The sequence below is a fragment of the Anabrus simplex genome, chromosome 7, assembly GCF_040414725.1.
Source record: "Anabrus simplex isolate iqAnaSimp1 chromosome 7, ASM4041472v1, whole genome shotgun sequence".
Lineage (NCBI taxonomy): Eukaryota > Metazoa > Arthropoda > Insecta > Orthoptera > Tettigoniidae > Anabrus > Anabrus simplex.
The window spans coordinates 286,363,121-286,389,214 of NC_090271.1; the positions used below are offsets into that span (position 1 = coordinate 286,363,121).

At 40.0% G+C, this 26,094-nt stretch overlaps 1 protein-coding gene across 1 annotated transcript in view; it reads left to right on the top strand.

Annotated features, from left to right (window-relative positions):
• Nucleotides 1-26,094, top strand: part of LOC136877566 (uncharacterized) — a 112,712-nt gene that overhangs the window by 36,985 nt on the left and 49,633 nt on the right. Inside the window, exon 2 of the mRNA XM_067151709.2 lies at nucleotides 7,534-7,923. Coding sequence (XP_067007810.2) covers nucleotides 7,534-7,923 — 390 coding nt within the window. The remainder of the gene's footprint in view (nucleotides 1-7,533; nucleotides 7,924-26,094) is intronic.

The window sequence follows — 26,094 nt, forward strand, 5'->3', positions numbered from 1 at the left end:
TGTCTTCGCTTTTCTTGTGCTTATCACCATACATTTTGTCTTTTTCTTATTCATTCTCATTCCAAATTCTTCACAGACAGCATTTAGATATGTTAGCATCGCCATCATAGTTCGTTCACTCTCTGCCAATAGCGTACAAAATTCTTTCATGTGCTCTGCTTACCAGATTCGAATAACAGACAGAACATAAGATCGGCAAATATCAGGCGGGCTTCCATTCACATCGATCTTGCGTGGAACAGATCTGGAACCTTAAGATGATACTCCAACACTGCCAGTCAAACCGTACAGTGGTCACTTTAGTAGATTTTAAAAAGCATACAACTCAATAGACCATGGTACCCTGTTCATTGCCCTTCGAGAATACGGTGTTGATAACAAAACAGTCACGTTAATCCAACAAACCTTAACAGATACAACCTCTAAGGTGAAGTTCATGGGTGAAATCTCTGCACCCTTTGAAATAAAAACAGGCGTTAGACAAGGTGATGGATTGTCCCCATTTCTGTTCAACCTAGTACTGGATAAGGTCATTAAAACATGGAAGAAAGAAGTACCCGGAATAAACATGGGAACAAAAAGTAAACGGATTAACATTAAATGCCTTGCCTTTGCTGACGATCTAGCAATAATTACCTGGACTCCCAAGGAAGCCAGGCACGCCATCGAGAAGCTTCACGATATTGCAATCAAAACTGGTTTACACATCTCCTGTGAGAAAACGCAATACATGGACTCCAAGTGCACACACCTGTCATCACTAGCGACCAAATATGGCAACGTTTTACAAGTCAAACAATTCCAGTACTTGGGTGAAATTATTGGTAATTCAGGCAATGAAAAAGCAGCCAACAAAATGCGCGCAGAAAAACTACGTAAAGCATACCTAATCACCTGGAACTTCTACTATAAGAAATCAATATCCACAAAAGCCAAACTCTGACACTACCACACTGTTGTCCTTCCTGAGGCACTCTATGCAACTGAGACATCATCACTCACCATTAACATCAAGGACATTGAGAAAATTGAACGACAGATACTGAGGAAGATATTTGGGCCCAAGTTTCAAGAGGGTATATGGATGCAAAATAGCTCGGAAGAACTCTATGCATTAACTGAGTGATTCACTTCAGTTGCACACAAACGGCGTATGAAATTTTATGGACATGTAGCACAAATAGACGACTCACGACTGACTAAGAAAATATTTCTTATTATCAATGGAAATCGACAAACCAAAGTTCGCTGGTTAGTGGATACACAAAAGGACCTCGCAGAAGTCAACGTTGATCCAATGGCAACCACAAGGAATACATACAGACAAAAGATCAACACCCATAAATTTGCACCCAAGAATCCATCTGAGAAAAGCTTGAAACTCAAAAACTCATGGACACAAGAAACATGGCAGATCCATAGTCAAAAGATGAGGAAGTTTTGGGAAGATAAGATAAAAAATACCAGTGCTATTTAATGGTTCCACGTGCTCCTTAAGGGGCTAAACGAATGTGTGTGTGTGTGTGTGTGTGTGTGTGTGTATATAATTCGCTGGTGCCATCAAGGACCACGTTAAGTCTTGTTGCATCTGACACTGAACTTGGCCTTCTTTAGAGCCCAAATTTCTGTCATTCTTTGTGAGTGGGCCTGCTTACGCTCCTCTGTCCAAGGGGCACCATGTCTTCTCTTCGGTTGCTCGTCTCGGTTTAGCCCGTTCGTCGATATTTTCTTGCGGAAGAGATCTCTGTTAAGGGTGTCTTCAGCTGAGATATGTAGCATTTGCAGGTCTTCTTTGGTATTTTTAAACCACGGAATTGTGGTTTTGGGGTTTGAATAAAAAAAAAGAAAGATTTCTTTAGTTAACTTTCTTCCGTCCATTCTTTTCAGATGACCGTAAAATCGTGCCCGACTTTTTCTGATTGTGTCAGTAATTTTCTCTATTTTTCTGTAGACTTCCTTGTTGGATCTCTTTTGATGGATTCCATTTCTGTACTTTGATCCCAAGATTCCTCTCACAATTTTGCGTTCTTTTTTCTCCAGTTCTTCAAGGAGTCCTTTGTTGGCATTTAGAGACAGGGTTTCGGCTGCATATAGAACTACTGGCTTCAGAACTGTTTCATAGTGACGTATATTGGTGTTTTGGGAAAGGCATTTTTTGTTGTAGATTGTGCGGGATGTTTGGTAGGCTATTTCCAGTTTGTGTACTCACTCCTGAAGTGCTTCTTCGTCCAGACCATTTTTCATGATGATCTCACCCAGGTATTTGAATTTGTCTACTCGGGTGATGTCCCCGTATTTTGTATGGAGTTGTGGTGGAGCCTCTTTGATGTTAGTCATTACTTCTGTTTTCTCAAACGATATCTGCAAACCAGTTTGTTCGGCAATTTCCTTTAAAATTTCAACTTGAGCTCTAGCGGTTTCTATGTCGTTTGAGAGAACAGCAATATCATCGGCAAATGCTATGCAGTCTGTTGCGATCCCCTTGGATTTGGTTCCTATTCTCAATGGACTGTAGTTGGTTTCCTGTAATCTCACCCACCAGGTTCTGATGATCTTTTCAAGAACACAGTTGAAGAGTATCGGGGATAGCCCATCACCTTGTCGGACTCCTGTTTTGATGTCAAAGGAATGCGAGAGACATCCGTGGAACTTCACTTTGGATTTTGTATCGGTCAGGGTGGCTCTAATTAATGCCAGCAGTTTCAAATCAACTCCAAATTCACTTAAGATGTTTAGCAGGACTTCCCAGTCAATGGAGTCGTACGCTTTCTTAAAGTCCACAAAGACAGACACATACTGCTTGGACCTTAGTGTACAATATCTGATGATCGTTTTGAGATTTTTGGATCTGTTCAGCTGTTGAGTGACCTTTTCTGAACCCTCCTTGGTATTCACCTATTTGTAGTTGTTGATGTTCTTCATGCTGCCTTTTTTGTGTAATGGATGGATCAAAGCTATTTTCCAATCTTCGGGTAGGGTCTCCTTGTTCCAAATTTCTTCTGTTTGCTTTTGCAAGATATTAAGTGATTCCTCTGGGGCATATTTCCATAGTTCTGCTAATACTGAGTCTCCCCCCGGCGCTTTGTTATTTTTGAGACGGGCAATGTGGCGCTTGATTTCATCTCTGTCGGGTGGTCTGGAATCTGGGTACCTGAGTAAGGGTTCCTTGGTCTCAATAGCGCTTTGCGGTTTAGAGCAATTAAGTAAATTCTTGAAGTAATCTGCCAGAATGCTGCAATTTTCTTCATTAGACGTCGCCAGTGTGCCGTCCTTTTGCTCAAAGCATAAAGATGGTGGTTTATAGCAGTGAGTTTGCGTTTGAAGGCTCTGTAGTACTCTACTTTCATTCTTCCTAAAGTTTTGTTCTATCTTTTCAATGAGAGATTTTTCGTATTTACGTTTCTCGGTTCTGAACACCCTAGCTGCTTGGGCACGTTGGGTTTTGTAGGTTTCCCAATCATTTTCTGATTTCGTAGAGTAGTACTGTTTCCACGCATTGAGTCTTTCTTGGAGGACTGATTCACAGGTACCATTCCACCAGGCATGCTTTTTGCTTCTCTTGATTTCTGCAACGTCTTTGGCGGCCTCAACAAGGAGACTTTTGGTGTTGTTAAAGTCACAGTCATTTGGTCTAGCCTTCTCCTGGAACTCCTCGACCCTTTGCCGAAGTTTATCATTGTCGAAGCGTGTGATCTGTTTGGTTGTCTTCCTTGTGTTTGCGGGAATTGGTTTGAATTTGATAAGAGACATATAATGATCTGAGGCCACATTGATGCCTTTCTTTACCTTGACATTCATAATCTCAGGGCTGTTTCTCCTGGAGATTGCAACATGATCAATTTGGATCTCTCCGAGAGCTTGGACGGGAGAACGCCAAGTCATTTGCTTTCTGGGTAGATGGCGAAAGTGGGTCGACATGACCTGCAGGTTGTGATTTTCGCAAATGGACACCAGTCTTTTGCCGTTGGGATTGGTTCTTTTGTGAACAGGGTAATTTCCTATAACTTTCTTGTACTTCTGTTCACGACCTAGTTGGCCATTGAAGTCACCCAAAAGAAGCTTGACATGGTGTTTGGGGATTTTGTTTAATTTTTCATCCAGTAGGTCCCAGAAATTATCAACTTCGTCTGGATCAGACTTGTTCTTATCGTTTGTAGGAGCATGTGCGTTAACTAGGGCGTAGGTTTTGTTCGCGCATTTAATTGTGATTATAGACAATCTGTCATTCACAGGTTCGAAATTTGCAACCGATTTAAGGATCTTGGTTCTAACAGCAAATGCGGTTTCAAGCATCACAGCTCCATTGAGGATTCCTCTTTGCACTTTGCTCTTGAAAAACCGGTAGCCTTCGGATTTAAAAATCTCTTCATCTGGGTACCTTGTTTCCTGTAGGGCTATTATGGATATCTGATTTTCGTGAAGAGCTTTGGTGAGGGTTTTCAGCTTGCCAGTTTGTGTAAGTGAATTTATGTTGAAAGTTGCTAGAAAGGTTTTAGATTTTGGCCTGAGTTTTTGACTCTTCGGGGTACACCGAGACGCTCCGACTCGTCTCTTGCATGATGTTGAGTCTCCCCCAGAATCCGAACGAGACTCGTGCACCGTGACGTTCACGGCGAGGGATTTATCCTAAGATTTACCCCCTGGGGTATGTTTCTTGAAATGTTGTGCCATCATGCTTTTTGACATGACTTTGCTTTGGACGGGTACTCATCCTTTTACAACTAGGGTTGTTAGCCCTAGAGGTTGCCTCAAGATGTTTTCTGGCTTCTGGTCATTTACCAATCTTCGCCGTAACCCTGGCGAGGGACCAGTTTTTTTTCACGGTGGTATTTTATTTCCCTACTACCCTCTGACTCTGCTGGCGGCAGAGCCAGCGAGCTTCCCCAATTCCAATGGGATGCGCCCGATGGAGGTAACCGGTAAATCCCCACACGGGTATGTGTATATATATATATATATATAATGTACAGACTCCTGAGACGATTATATATAGATGCTGGTCATGATTATGATAATATTATCATCATCATCATCATCATCCAGGCATTCTCATGTTTCCTCAGTGCAGTTATATTAGGCGGGATTAATATCCAAGCATTGATCCATATCAATGCCCAGTATGGATCCTTCAAATCACTGTTTAGCATTTTCCTCAAAATACAGCAGGTTTCAAAAACCACTGTCTTCTGCAGTTCACCATAGATGTTCTACCTGATGTTTAAACGGTGAAATGTATAATCCAGCTCTTGGTGAAGTTGTCCTAGCTCTCGCACAATTATTTTAACAATGACAGGATAACTCTGATTAACAGACACTTTTCTCAATCCATTCTTCCTAATAAATTTAGTTCCTAAAACTGTTGTCCCCAACAAATGTGGATTCCAATGTAAAAACATTTGCAAACACGCACAACGAATCCATCTGACATGGCCTCTTATGCCTCCATGGTTGTTGGGAATTGAGCAGTGAAAAGATGTCTCCTCACCGAAAGTGAAGTGGTTTTAGACGTAATATAGGCTTCTACGTGTCTTGAGAAGTCTTCCTCATGAACAGTTGAGAATCAAAGTTCTCTGCAAAACGTAAAGAATTTCACCTTGTTTTCTTGACACGGCATAATTACAAAAGCCTACATAAAGTCTGCAAGTACGGGCCGTGAAAGCATCAGTGTTAACAGTGAAGTAGTTTGTTAAACAGGAAAATTACTGTATTTTTTTGTACCATAAGATACATTTTTTGTTACAAAAAATACAGCCGAAAATATGGCTGCGTCTTATGGTCCGATGTTCTATCCTATTTAGACATTACGCATATATGATTTGCTGCACCAGTACTCAAAACATTCCTCACCGTACTCTCAGCAGCTGACCCTTTTTATTACTGCAGTTGAGAAACGCCAGCTATGGTATACCTGCATTTGTCTGACAGGAATGCGAGTTGCCACGGAATTCCTAACAATATGGTTCGCAACCCCTTTCCCGCCCTTTTCCTTATCGTACCAGGCAAACGCAAAGAGCTGCGACCTTGATTACCATTATAGGTAACTTTCAAGGAAGGGTAGAAAGAAAATCTTTCGCTTTGTAATCGGTAGCAAGTTCCAGTAATGGCAAGTTCTGGTAGTGACAGTTTACCGTACACAATGTCAGTTGAACAGATGTTTTCTTCAACATAGCATTTAAATTAAGAGTTGTGGAATACACAAAATTAAATGGTAATAGGGCAGCAGAAAGACAATTCAGATCTCCACCAACTGAGAAAATGATACGTGGTGGCGAAAACAAGAAAATCACTTCTTGAACCTGGGAAAAAATAACCACTCCTTTAGTATACATGTTAATAAATGGCATCTTCTAGAATCAGAAATGAAGTAATGGGTGACAAACCACAGAAATAATGGCACCTCTTTGTCCATCAAAATTATCATCTGTGAAGCGAGGAGACGGGCGGCCGCACATAACATTGAGGATTTTGCGGAAACACCTGCTTAGTGTTACCGGTTTATGAAGAGACATGGACTATCAAATGTGCACTCGCACTAGGATTTTGCAAAAGATGCCAGCAGAATATGAAACCAAAATAGTGAAATTTCACACATTTGTGGTTGATGCATGAAAACGAACTTGGTTCAAACTTGGTCAAGTTGGTAATAAGTACGAAATAACTCTAACCTTTCATGTTCCATCAAACAGAACTGTTGACTGTAAGGAAGCTAAGACCACCACAATAAAAACACCTGGCCATGAAAAGTCGTATTACACTGCCATGTTGTCTTGCTGTGCAGATGGTACAAAATTGGTTCCAATGGTAATTTGTAAGAGAAAAACTGTACCTTAAGATAAAATTCCTTTATGTTGAAGAGAAGGGATGGATGGACAAAAATGGAATTAAGGTGTGGTTGGAAAAAGTGTGGGCTAAACGTCTCAATGGTCTCCTGAAAAAGAAACCCCTTCTTGTATTGGACCAGTTCATATCCCACACAATGGATGCAACAAAGCAGAGAATGAAGGACTTGAACACTCAATTTGCAGTTATTCCAGGGGGCTTCACAAGCCAGTTGCAGCCATTGGATGCCTCAGTAAACAAACGTATTCAGGTGATGAATGAGAGTGAGAATTGTGAATACCTACCTATTTGTGATTTGTAACAGTGACAGTATTGCACTACCTACCAGTAAATTGTGTCAGTAGCCTATATACATTAAATTATTTCTGTAAAATTTTGCTTGAAAATACAGTGAAATTATATTTTTCCTTAAATTTTCTTCACAATATCAGGGTGTGTCTTATGGTCTGAAAAATATAGTACTTTGATATGAGTAACAGCCATCAATTATTTTTTTAGTTGTATAATGATGCATACAATAATAATAATATTTTGAATTGAACTTTGTTATGTTTCCTTTTCAAAGAAGTTTCATGTCCCTTTTGGTTTGCTCTACCATTTACTAGATACCCTGTGTGTTGCTCTTCATGCAGCATGTAACTAAAGTAATTTAGTAATGTGCACAAAAGTAATTATAATTTACATTTGTTTCAGCTGGTAGAGGATTTGGACAAAGAAGCCAAATTCAAAGTAAACGGTGGACAACTACTGCTTAAAAGAGGTGTCATTCCTAGATTTTTTGACTGCCAAAACAGGAGTGTTACACGGAAAAGTGAAAGCCATAAGTCTTATCTATCGTTAGTTCACAAAGAAAATGAAGAGTCTGCACTATCTGAGGGGAATTCAGAAGAATCTGCTCATCACTCTGATAATTTTGAATTTGTTACTGTAGATGAAGATGAAATTCAAGGGAATGATGCGGATATTTCTGAAAGCTTCAGTGACCCCATGGGTGAACAACAACACCAGCAACAACAATCACCACCTCCTCAAGCTGTTGATCTACCTATGCAGTTTGTAACTTGCAATCAGCAAGAACCTCAAGTAAGCAGTAAACAAATATTTTTTACAAGCATTGACTTAGAGATAGTTCATTGAATTTTTGTAAATTCTGCTAAATTTGGTTTGACTGTCATACTTACAAGGATTATTTCCATATTGTCTTATGTTGTTGGTTGTTATTATATACTGTATTTCTCCTAATCCAAGACAGCGTTTTTTTTTTTTTTTCTCTTCTTCTCAGAATCTCGTGAAAATTCAAGGGTCGTCTTGCATTCGCGACCTAACTGTAATGAACACCACTGGCAGCTACCACTGTAACCATGTTGCTTTCCTTCATCCCCCAAGCGCGCATAAAACTTGACCTTCAATGTCCATGTCTTTATTAGGTCTATAGGCTACATTGCTAGTCACGGCAACGGGTTGTACAGTGTCTCTGCGTAACATCACTGGTTCTCAGGAAATAGTGAAGAGAGAATTACTTTCTACTTGTCGGGAGACAGGCTTGCAGCGCGGGCGACCGGGTGAGCAACAATCCCATGAATAGAATTTAAAATGTCCCTGTATTGGCCTCTACAAAAATGTTTCTCAAATCCGTAGAATGGCATCAAAACACGCCAGCCTTCGAATTCTTAGAAAGACCAAGGCTAGTCAGTGGCAGAGTTATAACATGTCTACCGTAGGTACCTGACACTTAGTAAAATCAACGGTTTTACAGACAGAAGGAATAATTTTATGATGGGTCGTCGTATTGTAAAGATACGTGGACAAACGGGTTCTCGTCAATATTATGATGCCAATTTTTAGTTAATGGTTAATAAACAAGCAGAAATGAAGAATCGTTTTTTTTAGCCGCAAGAAAATACGGCATAACTAGAGCCAAATGTTCCACGTGAAGACAAAGATAGCTTAAAAATTCATAATGTACCAAAAATGCATTCAGTGGCTCGCAACAAGGACGCTTTAAAGAAGTTGAAGATTAAATTGTGAGGTATGTGCATGAGTTCTCTCTCTCTCATTCCAATTTGAAGAATGCACTTCACAGAAGACCAGGTGAAACACTTAAAATACTAGCACTTGAAGAATCTTCTTGAATTCAGATCAGCTGAAGCAAGTGTGAACAGAATAATGTTGATGGGAAAGTGTTCAGATGTTCTCAACATCCAAATCTTTACTTGTATTGCAATGAATATCAACAATACACGTTTGCTTCATAAATTTTATCTATATAATTCATGTCTTGCCTTAACTTATATTGATTTTTACTGATGATGGTCTCTAGCAAGACCAAAAGTAGTTTCATCAAATATATATAACTTTTTTAAGGTTACAATAATAGTATTGAATAGGTGGAAACCTTTAGCCTTTGTTTTACATTATTCCTTTATCTTTCATCCTAGTAGCAGAGGAAATTATGAGAAAAGCCCAAAAGAAGGACATAGTATCAGATGTGTACGTCAAATATGTAGTGATTGAATCGAAAGACATCATAAAACTCTAAAACAGAATAAACAACTGGAAGAATGGTGCTCCAAGCACAAGTTCGAAATTATCATTTCAAATATGGAAATTATTGTGTTTACACTAGGGTTGGGCACTATGTCCCTGTTTCGGCACACTGTGCCGGTGCACAGTTATGTTCCGAAACATTCTCAAGCGAGACCGAGACAGTGACTCGCTGTCCCGTCAGAAGCATGACTATGCACTGCCCTTCAACCACTAGCTGACTGTTGATACCGACAGTGTACCGCCATGTGCTGGAGTGTTCCGTGTTCCGTTGTATCCTCTTTGTTCTGTGAGTTCCGTTGCACCGGCAACTGGCCTTTGGTACATGCAGATAACTTTATGCGTTCTGTTTTGTAAGAGTGTTTTCATCGAAGCCTAGTAATATATACCGTACGAAAGACGGTAAACTTTGAATAATGTCGCCCCAACTTTTTTACTAGAATAAAACCGGACAGAGTGAAATGCAATTTATGTTCTTCTATTTTGTCTGCAAAGGGATCTTCAACCGGCACAGTGACGAGACATTTGAAAGTTAAACATCCCACAATTTTTATTTTCGTGTTCTGCTTTTATAGGCTTAATTTTATTTTTAATCTCCTGTTCTGCTTGTATAATTATAGTATTTAATTTTTATCTTCTTGTTTTGCTTTTATGGGTTTTTTTAAAATTTTCTTGTCCCACTTGTATATTGTGTACATAAATAGAGTACTGACGAATGTTTCTTCAACTGTGTGCGTATAATTGGTGAAAATAACATTGTGACATTTGTAAACACATCTACTGCCAGTGTGATTGTGACAGGTGTATTTCAGAATATATGAAAACATTCTTATCCTAAAAACAACATTTAGACATGATTTTCTGGGTGCCTATTTCAGAGTTTCGATTGCCTTTTCACGTCAAAAATGTCAAAAACATATCAGATGTAAGGCTTTTCAGGCGTTTGCTCTATTAACCAGCGTTTCGTCTTAGGTCTGACACTAGACTCATCAGAGTGGGATGTGTCAGACCCTACCCACTGACGCTGGGGTATGTGCAGGTGAACTTATCAGAAGCCCTTATAAGAGGCACAGTCTGATAACTGCATACAGGAGATAAATCTCCACAATGGAATTATTACCCGCCAAGCTATTCCGAATGGAAAATTCTAAATTCCCATGGAGGGAATTAGATATTTTTCACCGTGCCATGAAGTTTTATCCTGGCCCTAATTACTCACAATATAGGTTGATACATTCAGCTGGTGAAAATACCCCTGGATTATTACTTTTAAATATCTGTACTGCCATTGTAACCGTGTTATGTGTATTTCATATCGACCGAAAAATCTTCTCCTGAAAGCAGCCTTTAAACATTATTATTGGGTGCGAATTTCAGTGTTCCGACTGCAGCTTTACACTGGCCGTAACTACACACAGCATGTCCGGTACAGCAGCACATTCCTGCTGACGCGGAGCATGTCATGTTGCCTCACAAAGTCCTCTCTACCACGCAGTTACTGTGGTACCAAAACACTCCACCTCAAGCTCCTAATGTTCTGGAACAATGGACTGTTCCGGGCTGCCCAACCCTAGTTTACACAAAGAAGGAAGGCTCCAGCTTCAACAGATATCTTCCTCAAGACTAAAATACCATCGTAAAAGATTTTAAATACCTAGGTATCATGCTATCAACAAGTGCCAAATGCTTCACAAAGCATGTGACAGAGAAAACAATGCAAGCGGTATGAGCAATGCATGAAATACGATACATCAGAACCCTCAGCTTTGAGACAGCAATGGCACTATGCAGAACTAAAATTATGCTTATACAGGGTCCGCCAGAAAAATGTATACACTCTTTACGGAACAAAAACTATTTATTGTGTGATTCTTTTACATTTAAATTTTGATTACACATGTAGTACTGTCTTCAGTTAAACATATGGTTACAGGAGATGTTCAAAATGTTCACCGTTGGCTGTCAGACAGGAGAACGACAAGCGGTCGCTGCAACTACGTCCATCAATGTTTGAATGGGGATCTCTGCACATGCCGCTGTAATCTCTTGGCGAAAAGCCTCCAGCGTGCGTGGCTTACGTCGATAGACTTGATTTTTCACAGCTCCCCACAAGTAAAAGTCCGTAGGGTTAAGATCTGGCGACTGTGGGGGGAACTCAATGGGCCCTCGTTGTCCAATCCAATGTTCCGGCAGATTGTCATCCAGGAAAGCTCGTACTGCTACATGGTAGTGTGCGGCGCCCGGTCCTGTTGATAGAAGACTTCATCATCGGCTCCATAAAGCACACATACAGCTGGTAAAATTAATGTGCGTAACATTTCAAGTACACTGCTCCAGTGACAGTACTAACAAAGAAAAAGGAAAAGCCGACGAAGCATTACTGGTAGCTGTGCACGTGTGACGGTGCGACGTAAAGCAACTTGCAAAAAAAAACCATATCTCTGCGCGTTCTTCTCAATCTTCCTTTGTGAATACCACGAATCGTTCCATGGGTCTCAAACTTCCCAGTAATGTGTTTAATTGTTAGGCGTGTTGGGGGTTCTGTTTCAATCTCCCTCCTCCACTGACATTGCACTTCAACGGCATTATCAAACCTGATAAACCACTTCAGGATGTACTTTCGTTGCTCGAACGTCAAGCGTGCTCCAGCTATTTTGTTTGTCACTATCATGATGCAAGTACCGACATATGTTGAGCTAAAGACTATACTACAACATTTAAAAACAATGATAACAGTTGACAATGTCCATATCCCGATATCGTCTAACAAAGAGTGTATACATTTTTCTGGTGTCTCTGTATTAACATAAGGGGTACGAATCATATGGTCATACTTCACAGAAAAGAACCTATCAGCACTAGAAAGCGAAAAAGCGCTATACATCAAAGGAGCAATCGGAGTATCAAAGGCCATTCATACCACAATTCGCATCAGACATCACTGTGAACGAACTATTACCAATTAAGGTAAGCTTATGTGACCAGCACTGCACTTGTCTACTACCTCCTTGCATGAGAATCATTCCTCATTGAAGACCTCAGAACACTTTTTCCTCTACCTAACACAAGAGACTCAGAACTACTACTAACATCACTCAACAAAATGACAGAAGATAACACCTCCAGAATTCTTTGGAAGTGAGGCCATGATAGATCGGACATAGACAACAGGGAATTGTGAGATGAGGCACGTGTTTACAAGATTGGCAGTACATGGTTTTCACCATACTGTTTGTACCAACACTCTGACCCTGAACCAACAGACATGAATGTAAACTGTGTGGACATATGTGTGTGAATGCTACCACTTTGAACTCTGCAGCAAAAGAACAAAATCAATCACAGATTGTGCAAAACAAGGTGCAGGTGCGCAATTTTAGTGTATTCTACCTCTCTTTTTATGGCTATTGCCGGGTTGAGTGGCTCACCCCAACGTGGCAGGTTCGATCCTGGCTCAGTCCGATGGTATTTGAAGGTGCTCAAATACGTCGGCCTCGTGTCGGTAGATTTATTGGCAAGTAAAGGAACTCCTGCAGGACAAAATTCTGGCACCTCGGTGTCTCCGAAAAGTAGTTAGTGCGATGTATAGCATATATAACATCATTATATTATTATTTTCGTTTCAGCCATCTATGGGTTGCGATTACGCAACTTCCATTGCTTTCTCAAGTTCTTTCTCCTTCCTCTTTCGCCAGTATTCCTTCATCTGTTGGCTTGTTCGTGCTCGTTCTTCTGCCCAGAATACTCTATTCTTCCTCGTTTTTTCATCAGCTAGGTCCTTCACCTCCGCAACTCTCTGCCTGAAGATTTTTCTGTTTGTTATATCTTCTGCCGTGATCCCACATTTTTCTAAATCTCGGTGGACTTCTTTTACCCATGGGACTTGTGTCTTCCTGTTCTCCTGCAATGGAAGGTGAGGATCCTGTTGGTGAGTCTCTCTGATCCCATCCTTTTAATATGTCCGTAGAACGTCAATCTCCTTTTTTCCATTGTGGTGGTGGTGGTTTCAAATTGTTGGGATAGTTCTTGGTTTGGTCTCATGTGAAACGTAAACTTGTCTGATAATTTTCTGGGTCCAAGAATCTTTCTAAGGAACCTCCTTTCTTTCTTTTCCAAATCTGAGAGTACTTTCGTGGCTATTGTCTCAGCTGCTTATAAACATTCAGGTTTGACTATCGTGGTGTAGTGCTTGAATTTGGCGTGGTAGGAGAGTGACTTAGATTTGTAGATGTTCTGACATAATCTAAATGCAGTTTCTATCTTTCTTGTACGTTCTTGAATTGCTGCTTTCTCATTCATGTTTGGAGTCAAAATCTCTCCTAGGTACTTAAATATTGTAGCTCTTTTGATGTCACCATACTTGGTCCTCATTGTCCAGGTTGGGTCAGTGGTATTTATGTTCTTGTACTCAGTCTTCTCAAAAGATATTTGCAATCCTGTTTTGTCTGCTGTTTCTTTGAAGACTTCAGTCTGCTTAGTTGCAATTTGCAAATTCTCTGCAAAAAAGACTATATCATTTGCAGATGCGAGGCATTCAAATTTAAGCCCAGTTCTCTTTTGACCTAATCCAATTCCATTTGGAAAGTTGAACGTGCTCATTTTTTTTCGCCATTCCCTGATAACTTTCTCTAAAACACAGTTGAACAAAATTGGAGAGAGGCCATCTCCTTGTCTCAAACCTGTTTAGATTTCAAAGGGCTCTGACAGTTCTAAAAATTTTACCTGCGATCGAGTGTTATTTAGTGTTTGATGAATCACGGTTGTTGTCTTATTGTCTATTCCAGATTCCTTAAGCACTTCCATTAGTGTGTCCCTGTCTATGGAGTCGTATCCTTTTTTGAAATCCACGCATGTCATTATCACTTTCTTATCTGCTGCTGATGTCTCAGTTTTGATTAAGGTTTTGATGGTAAAAATCTTTTCTGCACTTGACCGCCCCTTTCGGAAGCCAGTTTGATATTTTCCTAATTGTTTATCTATATGTCCTTCTATCCTACGCTTGAGTGCTATAGAAAGTATCTTGTAGGCTACTGGCAAAAGTGATATCCCTCTATAGTTATTGACATTTGTTTTGTCTCCTTTCTTGTGCAGGGGTGGATGATAGCCTCCCTCTATTCTTCTGGAATCTCTCCTGTGGACCAGATCTGTTGAAAGAGTGTTTCAAGTTGTTCCAGGAAGTTATCCCCTGCATATTTCAGAAGTTCAGCAACAATTGAGTCCTTGCCAGATGCTTTGTTATTTTTCAAGCTCTTGATGATTTCCTTTATTTCGTTCTTATCTGGTGGGGTTGATTCTTGCAGTGTGCTTTCTGGTTTCTGGAACGTCAGTTTTTCTTGAGTTGGATCACAGTTGAGCAGTTCTTTGAAATATTTAGCCAAGTGTCCACGGTTCTGTTTGTTGTTTATAATCAGCTTACCTTGATCATTTTTGATACAAATGTTGGGTGACGAGTAACCTCGAAGTTTTCTCTTAAACATCTGATAGAAGTTCCTGGTGTTTTTTTTTTTGAAATTCACTTCTATCTCTCTCAGCTGGTCTCTTTCAAACCTTCTTTTGGCATTCTTGAACACTTTTGCTGTCCTTTTCCTTTGGATCTTAAATTCTTTGAAGTTCTGTTTGTTGCAGTTCACTTGCTCCATCATCTTTGTAGAGCATCTTCACACTCATCATTCCACCATGGATGTTTCTTCTTCTTAGCAAGAAAAATTGTTTGTTTCACTGCTTCCTGAATCTTTCGAGCCATTTTGTCTCACTCATAGGACTCCAACGTGTCAAGTTCTTTCTGATACATCACTACTATTTCTTCGCTGACTTCGAGTTCTTCAATTCTGTACTTCTGTATTCTGAGGGGTTTCTTTCTATGGTAACAAGGTGTGGGCTGCACTTTTATCCTTGTTAGATAGTGGTGGGAATCAAAATTAGCACCTTTCTGCACTCTGACATTCATTATTTCCTTCAGGCTGGTGCTCGCTACATGGTCAATTTGGAATTCTCCTAACATGGAGTTAGGTGATCGCTCCGCTTGAGAGCTCTCTTGAATTGAGTGGACATTATTTTCATGCCAAATGATTCACAAACATCTATCAGTCTTTCACCATTTCTGTTTGTCCTTTTGTGAGCCATGTATGTTCCAACGATGTTTCGAAATTTTCTCTTTTCCAATCCTAGCAAAATCTCCCATCAAGATCTTGACATGTTTTTCTGGGGTTCTGAACAGTTCTTCTTCAAGTTGTGACCAAAATTCTTCTACGTTCTGTGGATTCTTTCTGTTATCTTCATTAATTGGAGCATGAGCATTGAAGATGGAGTACAATTTGTTTCCACTTTGAGAGTTAGTACAGACAGTCTGGGAGATGGAGATCTGAAGTCTGCTATAGATTTTGTTATAGAGTTGTGAATAAAGAAGGCTGTCCTTAGTATTAACACTGGATTCTTGGTTTTCTCTGACTTCTTAACTTTGACAGCTGGCCGTCCTTTCAGTATTCTGTAGTTCCCAATAGCCAACACTTCATCTGAAATAAATAAGTAATAACATTATTATTATTATTATTATTATTATTATTATTATTATTATTATTATTATTATTATTATTATTCCCCTCTCAAATTACAGAAAAAGTTACCTCAAGGTTATGAAGTTTGGGGTAACAGCAAATGAGATGTTGGAAACTGAGACCCCTCAAGTTCCGTAAGAAGCTCAACCATCTCAACTGCTTGATCTTTGACAAAGACCATAATTATGTGAAGTGTGTTCACTTTCTGGTCAGTCAGATCTTTTAGGTACTTAATGCCACAGTTGTTAATATCTTTCATTGAAGATGACTTGAAAAAATGTGACAATGTCTTGAGTATGCCTATTTCAATAGAAGACAGCAAGAAACCAGCTGTTCCACCAACTAAGGACAGGTGAAGGAAAAGGCTTTGCTTCCTTTGAATTCCCATACCCAGACTTTAAGAATTGTTAAGTTCTTATATTTATACTTTCTTGTATTCACCGTTGTTACCACATAATTCACATCTGACATCACTGCGAACAATTAATTACCAACTAAGCTAAATTTATATGACCAGCACTGCGCATGCATAACCATTTGTAATGTTTCATAAGAGGAGAGAGCCAGATATGGATTCACTGACAGACACTTTCACGGCAGGTTCATAGTGCATCCAGAACAGCACAGAAACAAGTCACATTTTCTGCTTTGAGATAATTCACTTTAGCAACAAATAGCTTCCTTTTGGATTTGGCTGGAACTTGGAAAATAATTGCAGAAACAGAATGCCCCATTCTATCTGTTGTTTTGTTACACAATGTTTATTTTCTTTCCAGCTACAGCTTCTGTTGTCAGCTTACGGTGATCAGAGACAACTTCTAGAAAAAGTAAAGATTTTTTTTGTTTAGAACTTCATATACTTATCATTACAACAAAAGAATCTGGAATAATTAGTTCAGTTATATCTTTCTTACTTGGTGAATATTTCTTGTACAGAGTTTCCACATATGGCAGATCTCCATTCGAAAATTCAGTAATCCATGCTTGTAACTCCTGGTTTTTGAGCTTTTCCAATGGGATGTTTGCTTTTGCAACTTAAACTGTTCTCTTTGAAAAGTGGTCTTTGGAAGTTTTCTGGCATTTGCAGCTCTCCAGTTGCTCCATAATAGAAGTCTGTTTTGTTTGGAGATTTAGATGTACCAGTGCCAGCAGTAGAATTTCCACCACACCAGGCAAATGCTGGGGCTGTAGATAGATAGATAGATAGATAGATAGATAGATAGATAGATATCTTTATTGGCATAGTTAAGGCCATTAGTCCTTCTCTGACACCAAACCAATTATTGTACATTAGAATCATAATTAATACTACCGTAATTAATACTAGATAAAATACAGTTCAACACAAAATATTTCATAACTAAAATAAAATTTCACTCCAGTGGGACATAATAATAATAATAATAATAATAATAATTATTATTATTATTATTTTTTTTTTTTACGAGGGAAGTGTGGGAAATCTTTCATTAGACACTTGTGAGGGTCCGCACTCCACAAGCGTGTGAGATTCCTACTCACTAAAACCCACACACCCTTTTCCCACAACGTATATCTCCGCCCCGGAACCGCTCTCGCATTACTTCAGGGCGGTGTCGTGCTAATTTCTTAGGTTACTTCTTCCTTATTTCTCCTTACTGCCATTCATGAGCATTCATATCTCTCTTTTTCTGACGCAGGATGCCTTCTACATATACTGCTGTCTGATCCCAAGATTCTTGGTTTCGTAGCATCGCCTTCACAATAGTTTCTGGCGTCAACTCTCCTTTCTCAGTATATAAACATCTTCTCTGACTTGACCAATTACAGCATACGAAAAATGTGTGAAATGCATCGTCTATATCATTGGAATAAATATACGCCGAGTCGCTCGCTCTACCTACTCTATGTAGAAATTTCCGGAAGTATCCATGACCCGTCAATAGTTGCGTAATGTAAAAGTTAACATCGCCATGAGCTCGGGCAACCCAATCAGCTAGGCTTGGTATCAGCTGCTTAGTCCATTTTCCTCGAGGATCTTCCTCCCATCTTTGCTGCCACCGCTCCATTCGTTGCCTATACGCTAGCTCCTTAGCGCGCTTCTTTCTGAGCTCTCCTTTAGTTCGCCAGACTGCCTGTCTCTCTAAGGCAAGTAAATCAATCGGTGCTACCGCTGCTATCGTAAGGACCGCAGGTTCGGATACTGTGCGATATGCGCTTGTAATACGCAAAGCTGATCTCCGCTGTACCGCAGTTATCCTTCGCCGGTATTTTTCAAACTTCAGAGATTCAGCCCAGACTTCGGCACCATATAGAAGTGTCGAGTGAACTATCGACATCAGAAGTCGTCGTTTGCTAGACTTCGGACCTTTAACGTTGCTCATTAATCTACTCAGCGCAATCGTTGTTTTCACCGCCTTCTCTGTCACTCGTTTGATATGATCCCAAAAGGTAAGTTTGGTATCAAGTGTCACTCCGAGATACTTTATACTTCTAGATGTTTCGATTTCTGTTTGTCCAATATACATTGGAATGACGGTCGTGATCCTTTTTCTTGTCAAGAGAACAATCTCTGTTTTATGATCTGCAAGCTGTAATCTGTGATTCGCCATCCAATCTTTCACCCGTCGCATTACTTGATTTAGCTTAAACTGAGCCAACTCCAAATTTCGAGCAACTATCAAAACAGCTATATCATCAGCATAGCCCACTAGCGTTGTGTCTTCCGGCATCTCTAACCTCAACAATCCATCATACACTATGTTCCACAGATTTGGGCCAAGGATGGACCCTTGTGCTGCACCAGCTGTGAGCCGTTTCACTCTCTGCCCATCTTCTGTGTGATATACTAGAGTACGATCTTTCAAATAATTTCTCATTATGCGCATGAGATACTCCGGTAGTTTGAAAGTATTTTGAAGCGCTTCCAATATGTCATTCCAACTGATCGAGTTGAAAGCGTTCTTAACAACAAGGGTCACAAGGAGTGTCACTTTTCGAGAGTGATGATTACCCATTTGTGCCCTTTTAGCTGTATTCAACACTTCCCATACTGCATCGATTGTCGAATGCCCTCCTCGAAAACCATGTTGACGATCAGAGAGGTCCCCAGCTAGTTGAACTGCTGAAAGTATTCTTGGCTGAAAAAGTTTCTCTAATCCTTTACCAGCAGTATCCAGCATACATAAAGGCCTATAGCCCCCAGATTTTCCTTTGCTTATTAAAACTAGCCGAGCTGTTTTCCAGCGAACACTGAACACCCCCGATAGCAGGCAGCTATTGTACATTTTCAGCAGTAGTTGTGGACAGAAATCTGCTATCAACTTTAATATCTCTGCTGGAATACTATCTGGTCCAGGGGCCTTTTTATTTCTAAGGGACCTAATCCCTCTCATCAATTCTTCTCGTGTAAAAAGTGGCACATCATCTATGAAGTCATCATCATCATCATCAGCAGACCTCTCAGGGTGATCTGGGAATAATGTATCCACAATATCCTTCATTGCATTTGAGTCCATGATCGGGTTCGAGAAACTTCCAAGTTTCTTCATAACGATTTTGTATCCTAAACCCCATGGATCGTCATCCACTTCTTTAGCCATTTTCCACCATTTGTCGACTTTACTCTTTTTGATAGCATTTCTCAATTCTTTCTTCGCCGACTTATGCTCAGCTGTGAGTGAGGTGTCTTCTTGGCTGACTCGTGCTCTCTGTGCCTTCCGTCTAAGTTGCAGACAACATCTTCTCTGATCAGCAATATCTTTGGTCCACCAGTACGCTGAACGCTTCTTGTTTCGTGATATTTTACGAGTCATGGAAAGATCACATGCTCTCCGAATAAGCTCCATAGTGAGCTCAACACATTTCTCAGCGGCTTCTTTCCTTTTAGAACAACATATTGTTCTGTTATACTATCCATTTCATTTCTTAGGATAGCAAGAAATTTTTCTTTGTCCATACTTTCTGTATTCCACCGCATTGGTTCATACGATGTAATATTAATCTGTGAAGTTTCAGGAAGAATACAAAAAGTAATGTACTGGTGATCACTTCCCGTGTATTCTTCAATCACCCGCCAGTCATTGATATTCGACACGATGTCCTCAGATACAAAAGTCATGTCCGGTATGGTTCCTTTACAGCCCGGTCGTCGAAAAGTTGGCACATTTCCAATATTAGTGACCGTCAAACCCAGCCTAGCGGCCATCTCCATAGTTCGGTGCCCTCTAGAGTAGCTTAGCTCAGTTACCCTATTATGGGTTCCTGGGCACACAGGTATCAGTGGAAATGAAGAAGCTGACAAACTAGCGAAACAGGGCTCAATGGGTTCCTTCATAGGACCAGAGCCCTTCCCGGGAGTGTCACTCCGAAGTGTGAGACTGGCAATATCCCAATGGATAAACCAGTCTCACCTAGATATTTGGAAGAGGTTAACCATAGCAAGACAGGCACGTGAACTTATCAAAGGGCCTAGTCAAAGCTATAAAAAGGTCCTAATGAATTTGAATAGGACCAGAATGAGAATGGTAGTTGGACTGTTAACAGGCCACAATACCTTACAGAGACACCTACACATCATGAAAATCACCCAGGATCCGATGTGTAGAAGATGCGGTAAGGAGGAGGAGACCTCCGCGCATGTGTTATGTCAGTGCGAGGCTTTTGCAAGCACTAGACATCGATACCTGGGCTCACATTTTGTGAGCCTGGAGGACATCAGGAATGCCAAAATCCGGACACTGGTATCCTTTACAGGAGCACTAGGGCTGGAGTAGGCAAACCCGTTCAAGGGGCACAAAGGGTCTTCATAGACCTACGTGTGGAGCTCTGCGAAAACAAGGCTCACCCATTTCTTATCTATCTATCTATCCCTCTAGAGTCATACTGTGGCATACCCCATTCTAGTGCTTGGGCATTGAAATCACCAGCCACAATTAAACCGTTGTCAAAACCTTGTAATACGTCCTCTAGGCCGTCCAGTTTAGCCTAAAATTCAAATACTGACTCATTTGGCGTAAAGTAACAGCTCACTAAAGTATATCTACCAGTGCGGACCCAAACAAAACCGTCTCCGCATCCTTGGTGTGATACTGGGCATCTACCCAAATCTGGTATCCAAATTGCAGCTGTCCCACAATTATCCACGAACCATCCTGGGTGATCTCTGTCTTGATAAGGTTCACTGAGAAGAAATACGTCTACTCCTATCTCAAAGGTCATCTGCGTCAAAAGATCATTGGCAGTTCTACTCCTGTGCATATTTGCCTGAATAACCTTCATCATTTACTGCTAGTTTTAGCCTTTTCGAGAGCTTCACGAAACGCTGTGCACGCTTTTGAGCCAAGTACATGACTTCGATTAGCTTCGTCGACGTTAATGTCTGTGCAAATTATGCATCTCGAATTTGCTTTGCAACCTACCGCCCTATGCCTGGCTTCTCCGCACTTAAAACAAATTTTGCTTCTATCTGCACCTTTGCAGTTTCGTGCATGGTGTCCATACGAAAGACATCGAAAGCAGCGAGATACCACATTCCTTTTTCGGATTCTACAATCCAACCATCCTATTTTAATTTTACCCATATCTAAAAGTTTCTGGGCCTCCTTATCTTCTATCTCAATGATAGCAAGTTTTTGCCCTCTGCTGTTCAGATTATTAATTGAGACTTTCAGTTCTCCTTCGAAATTCTGAAGATCCTGTCTTACAGCTTCCTCTACATCTAAAGCAGTGGTGATACTGTCCATGTCCCGAATTTCCAAGGTAGTGCGGGGAGTTAAAGTCTTCACATCGCCATCCGTTCCAAGGACATCCCTTAAAGATTTATTAAAATTGTCCCTGTTCTCGTTTTGTGTGTCTATTAAAAGCGAGAAGAATCGCCCCGGTCTGAGTTTTACGAATAGATCGAATACTCACACCGCTGTCTTCCGGTTTTATTTTACTCCGAATACCCTTCAAAACATCTGCAAAAGTCTTGCCGTTCGTTGGTTTGATAAGGACAGCATCAGAACGATCCCTTGATTTTACATGGGTCCGTTTATCTTGTTTTTTCCCACTATCAATGACCTCCATTCTGCCAGAATCTACCTTATCTGTTAAAGGTTGGATATCTTTATCCTCCTTCATTTCCTTCTTCTTGTTTTTTTTTTTAATAGAAAATCTCGACCCATTTCTCCTTATCTTTCTCCTCCCCATTTGTCACTAACGGTGTCGTAGGCAATTCATTTATCTCTACGGTTGTTTGTTCCCGTTTTAGATTTTCCCTAGCTCTCTTCCAGGATGTCCTGCATGCTGCTCCAGCATCGAGAGCTTCCTCCAATTTTCACAATCCATTCTGAATTTCCAACTTAAGGTTCTTAAGCGGAATAGCTAGAATGCTTTTCACCAGTGCCCTAGCGATCTCAAGATGTTCCTCTTCTTTACGCTGTTCCTCCATTATTATTTCCTCACTCCTCCCATTAGGTACTTGCGTCATATCCTGTGTCCCAATACTGGCACATTCAAGTACGTTTGCACTCCTATTCTGACACGAAAGAGAGAGCTCTACCGAATCTCTCTGAACTTCTACCTCCGTCATCATGCAAGAAAGTAATCTAACTGGCCGTGACTGAGCCGCGGCGGCGAAGGATCCTTTCTTTGATGTCGTATATTCCTTGAAAGCAACTTATAACCTAAATCCTGAATGATGAAACACTTATCTACAATTAATTTGTCTACAAGCCAATGATATAATTTGATGAAGTTGTAAAACAATACTACAGGTACTAGAAGAATATTCTAGCTCAACTTCCAGTGACGCGTATCATTAATTACTTATGAATTCAACATTAGAAGTACACACACATATTCACCCATCTTTCCATCACGCAACAATCTCCAATAATAATAATAATAATAATAATAATAATAATAATAATTGTAAGGCCAGAAATGCACAATTTACCTGTAGCCTTTTGTACCTCTTAACGCTCTTTTAAATAACACTATGGTTGGTATTCCTCTGACATTAAATGGTTCCAGTCTTGTGCGGCCGAACCCTTGTATCTCTATTATTAACATTTGGAAATTCGAAGATGTCATAAGAACTCTGTGGAGGAGAAACAAAGTATGATGGTTACGACAAACATCGAGTCGCGATCACTGTAGTACTAGGAAAGATGATGACACATAGTCATATTTTCTTAAATTACATATGTATCTCACACATGCATTTTGAGCAGGCTGTAGCCTTGGGGACAATTCTGACCTCATATCATTGAAAACAACATCACAATAGTTAAAATGTGGCATAACAAGGGCTTTGATTAATTTCTTTTTAACTTTTATTGGAAATATATTTTTATATTTAAATGAAAGAAATAAAACATTTTGGCTGATATGTGAGACGTGTGCAGACCAAATCATATGTTCATCCATGATAACTCTCAGATTATTCCTTGTGATATGAAAGGAATTGGAACATCCTAATGGATTACTCTGGGCAACGGGCGTTTACTCATCATTTGATTTTGATGGCCGAGGAGGATTACTTGTGACTTTATAGGGTTCAATTTCTGGCCATGCCCAGCAGACCAGTCACTAACAGCCTGTAAGTCAATGTTTAGTAAGTCAGTATTTTCCTGAAGGTCTCGTGCTGTAGAGTCTGTGTCTGTGCCGTCAGGTCATCAGCGAACATATGGTATTTGTAATGTCTTAACCCAGATATGCCTAAAATATTTTTTTTTGAGTGTGTTCATGATCTTATCTTACATAATTAACGTAAAGCACGAGTTAGTACAAGTAAACGTCAACTAGGAAGAAAAAAATATATTAATTTAGGCAGAAATAGGTGTCCTTTTACAAGGACAGTAGGCATATAAAGGGTATGTTGGTCATATGCACATATGGTGAATAAAGTAACATATGCAATTGTCAGATGTTTATTGTATGTTATTGTACACAATAGTGAAAGAAATATTCTCTAAGACTATCAGAGTCTTCACACACACACACACACACACACACACACACACACACACACACACACACACGCACACGCACGCACGCACACACACACGCACACGCACGCACGCACACACACACACTCTCTCTCTCTCTCTCTCTCTCTCTTTTGAAGTAATTTTCAAAATTATTCACATGAAAGTTATCGTTCATTGTGGTACTGCACAAAACATTTGATTTGTAGTGTACCCCAACACTTCAGTGATGAACAACAACATCACACATCTTAGTATTTTTCTGTATGGTATTGTGCAAGCATTTGATGTACAATGCAAAATCGCACTTCTCACATTTCACGGATGCCTTCTTGTGACAAATTCTGCACTGCGTCTGCTTGCCTTGTGGTATGATGATATAGTTTGTTTGATCATACCTGGAATCTGCATTCTCAAGACTACAAGGGTGACACCTTTTCTTTGCAGCAGTCCACTGCCTTGTTTCTAGAAGGGCAGTTACAACGCATCTGTTGAAAGTCAGGTGGTCTAATTCTCTTTTGTTCAGTCTGTGCAGTTGCCATGCATTATATTCACACACATCATTACAGTGAGCTACAAACTGAAAATACAATTTCTTTCCATGAATGGAAATTCTATAAAGGCTATATCTGTGCATAGAACATTTGTCAGCCAGGTCACCATCCATCCAAGTGTATTGTTTCCTCGAAGAAATATTACGATTGAGTTGTATTTTCTTTGTGTCACTGATCAGTATGTTACTTTCCAATTCTTCCCCTCTATTTTCTGTACATTCGCTTTGCTGATGTCTTTACTCGCATTGTCAGGTGGTAGCATGGCGGCAGATATCTCAGTTTTACTAAAATTGTAATCTTCTCCCTCCAATGCACTCACTGTTTCATCAAGAATCATAAACCTGAAAGCGAAAACGAAGGATATTGTAGACCCATATTTGCCTACTGTCCTTTTTATATGACACCTATATTCTCCTGTCATTGGTGTGGCAAACATAAAAGTAAACCATTACATGATATTAAAATATAATACTTCCATGCTAAGAAAATACAAGGTATGAATAACAAATCAGTGAGGTACTTGTAACAATAATCATACTGCTCTTGAATTCATCGGCGCATGTTGTCTTCCATGATTATAATTGTTTAGACATGCCATACCACATACACACACTCATTCAGTTAAACTGAAATGGGTAGAGTACAAGCTCATACCTTTCTCTCCAATAGTGCAACATTGTTAAACCACTCTCACTATAGCCAGCAGCAATGACTGACAAAAGCAACCCTGACCAATAAGTAATAAGAGAGTGTCAACTGTCCCTTTAAAAGTTAGGTATATTTGGGTTAAATTCAATGATATGTCATACATAAAGAGTGTGAAAACAAGAGGTCCAAGTACAGAGCCTTGAGGGACTCCTCAGTTCATGTGACACCACAAGCAAATGATTTCATTATTACCTTTCACACATTGTTGACATCTGTGAAGCCGGGCTGAGTGGCTCAGACGGTTAAGGCGTTGGCCTTCTAACCCCAACTTGGCAGGTTCGATCCTGGCTCAGTCCGGTGGTATTTGAAGGTGCTCAAATACGACAGCCCCGTGTCGGTAGATTTACTGGCACGTAAAAGAATTACTGCGGGACTAAATTCCGGCACCTCGGCGTCTCCGAAGACCTTAAAAAGTAGTTAGTGGGACGTGAAACAAATAACATTATTATTTGACATCTGTGAAGATAGAAATGCATCCAAGCACTCGTACTGTGAGAAAAAAGTAGACCTTCAGTTTTACAAGTAATATGTCAATGTCTATGCTGTCAAAAACTTTCCTGTAAGCTAGTAATACCAGAACTATGAATTGTTCTCTGCTAGTTACTTGTCGAACGTTCTCAGTCACTTTGAGTAAGGCTGTAGTTGTACTATATCCTTGTCAGAGACCGTACTGGAGATTATTCATTTGAAGGTATTCAGACACTGATGACTATTTACAGTATTCTAAGATTTTAGATAAAGCTGGTAAAATGCAGATTGGACAATAGTCTCTCTCGTCCAAAGGCGTTTAACTTTTTGGAAGAGGTAGCGCAATAGCCTTCTTCCAAAGATGGATATGTGGAGATATAGAAGAGAGAAATTGATTATATGAGTTAAGGTTGGTAATATAAAATCAAGAATTAGTTTGACCATGTCAGTCCCAATGTCATCAATTTCTTTTGC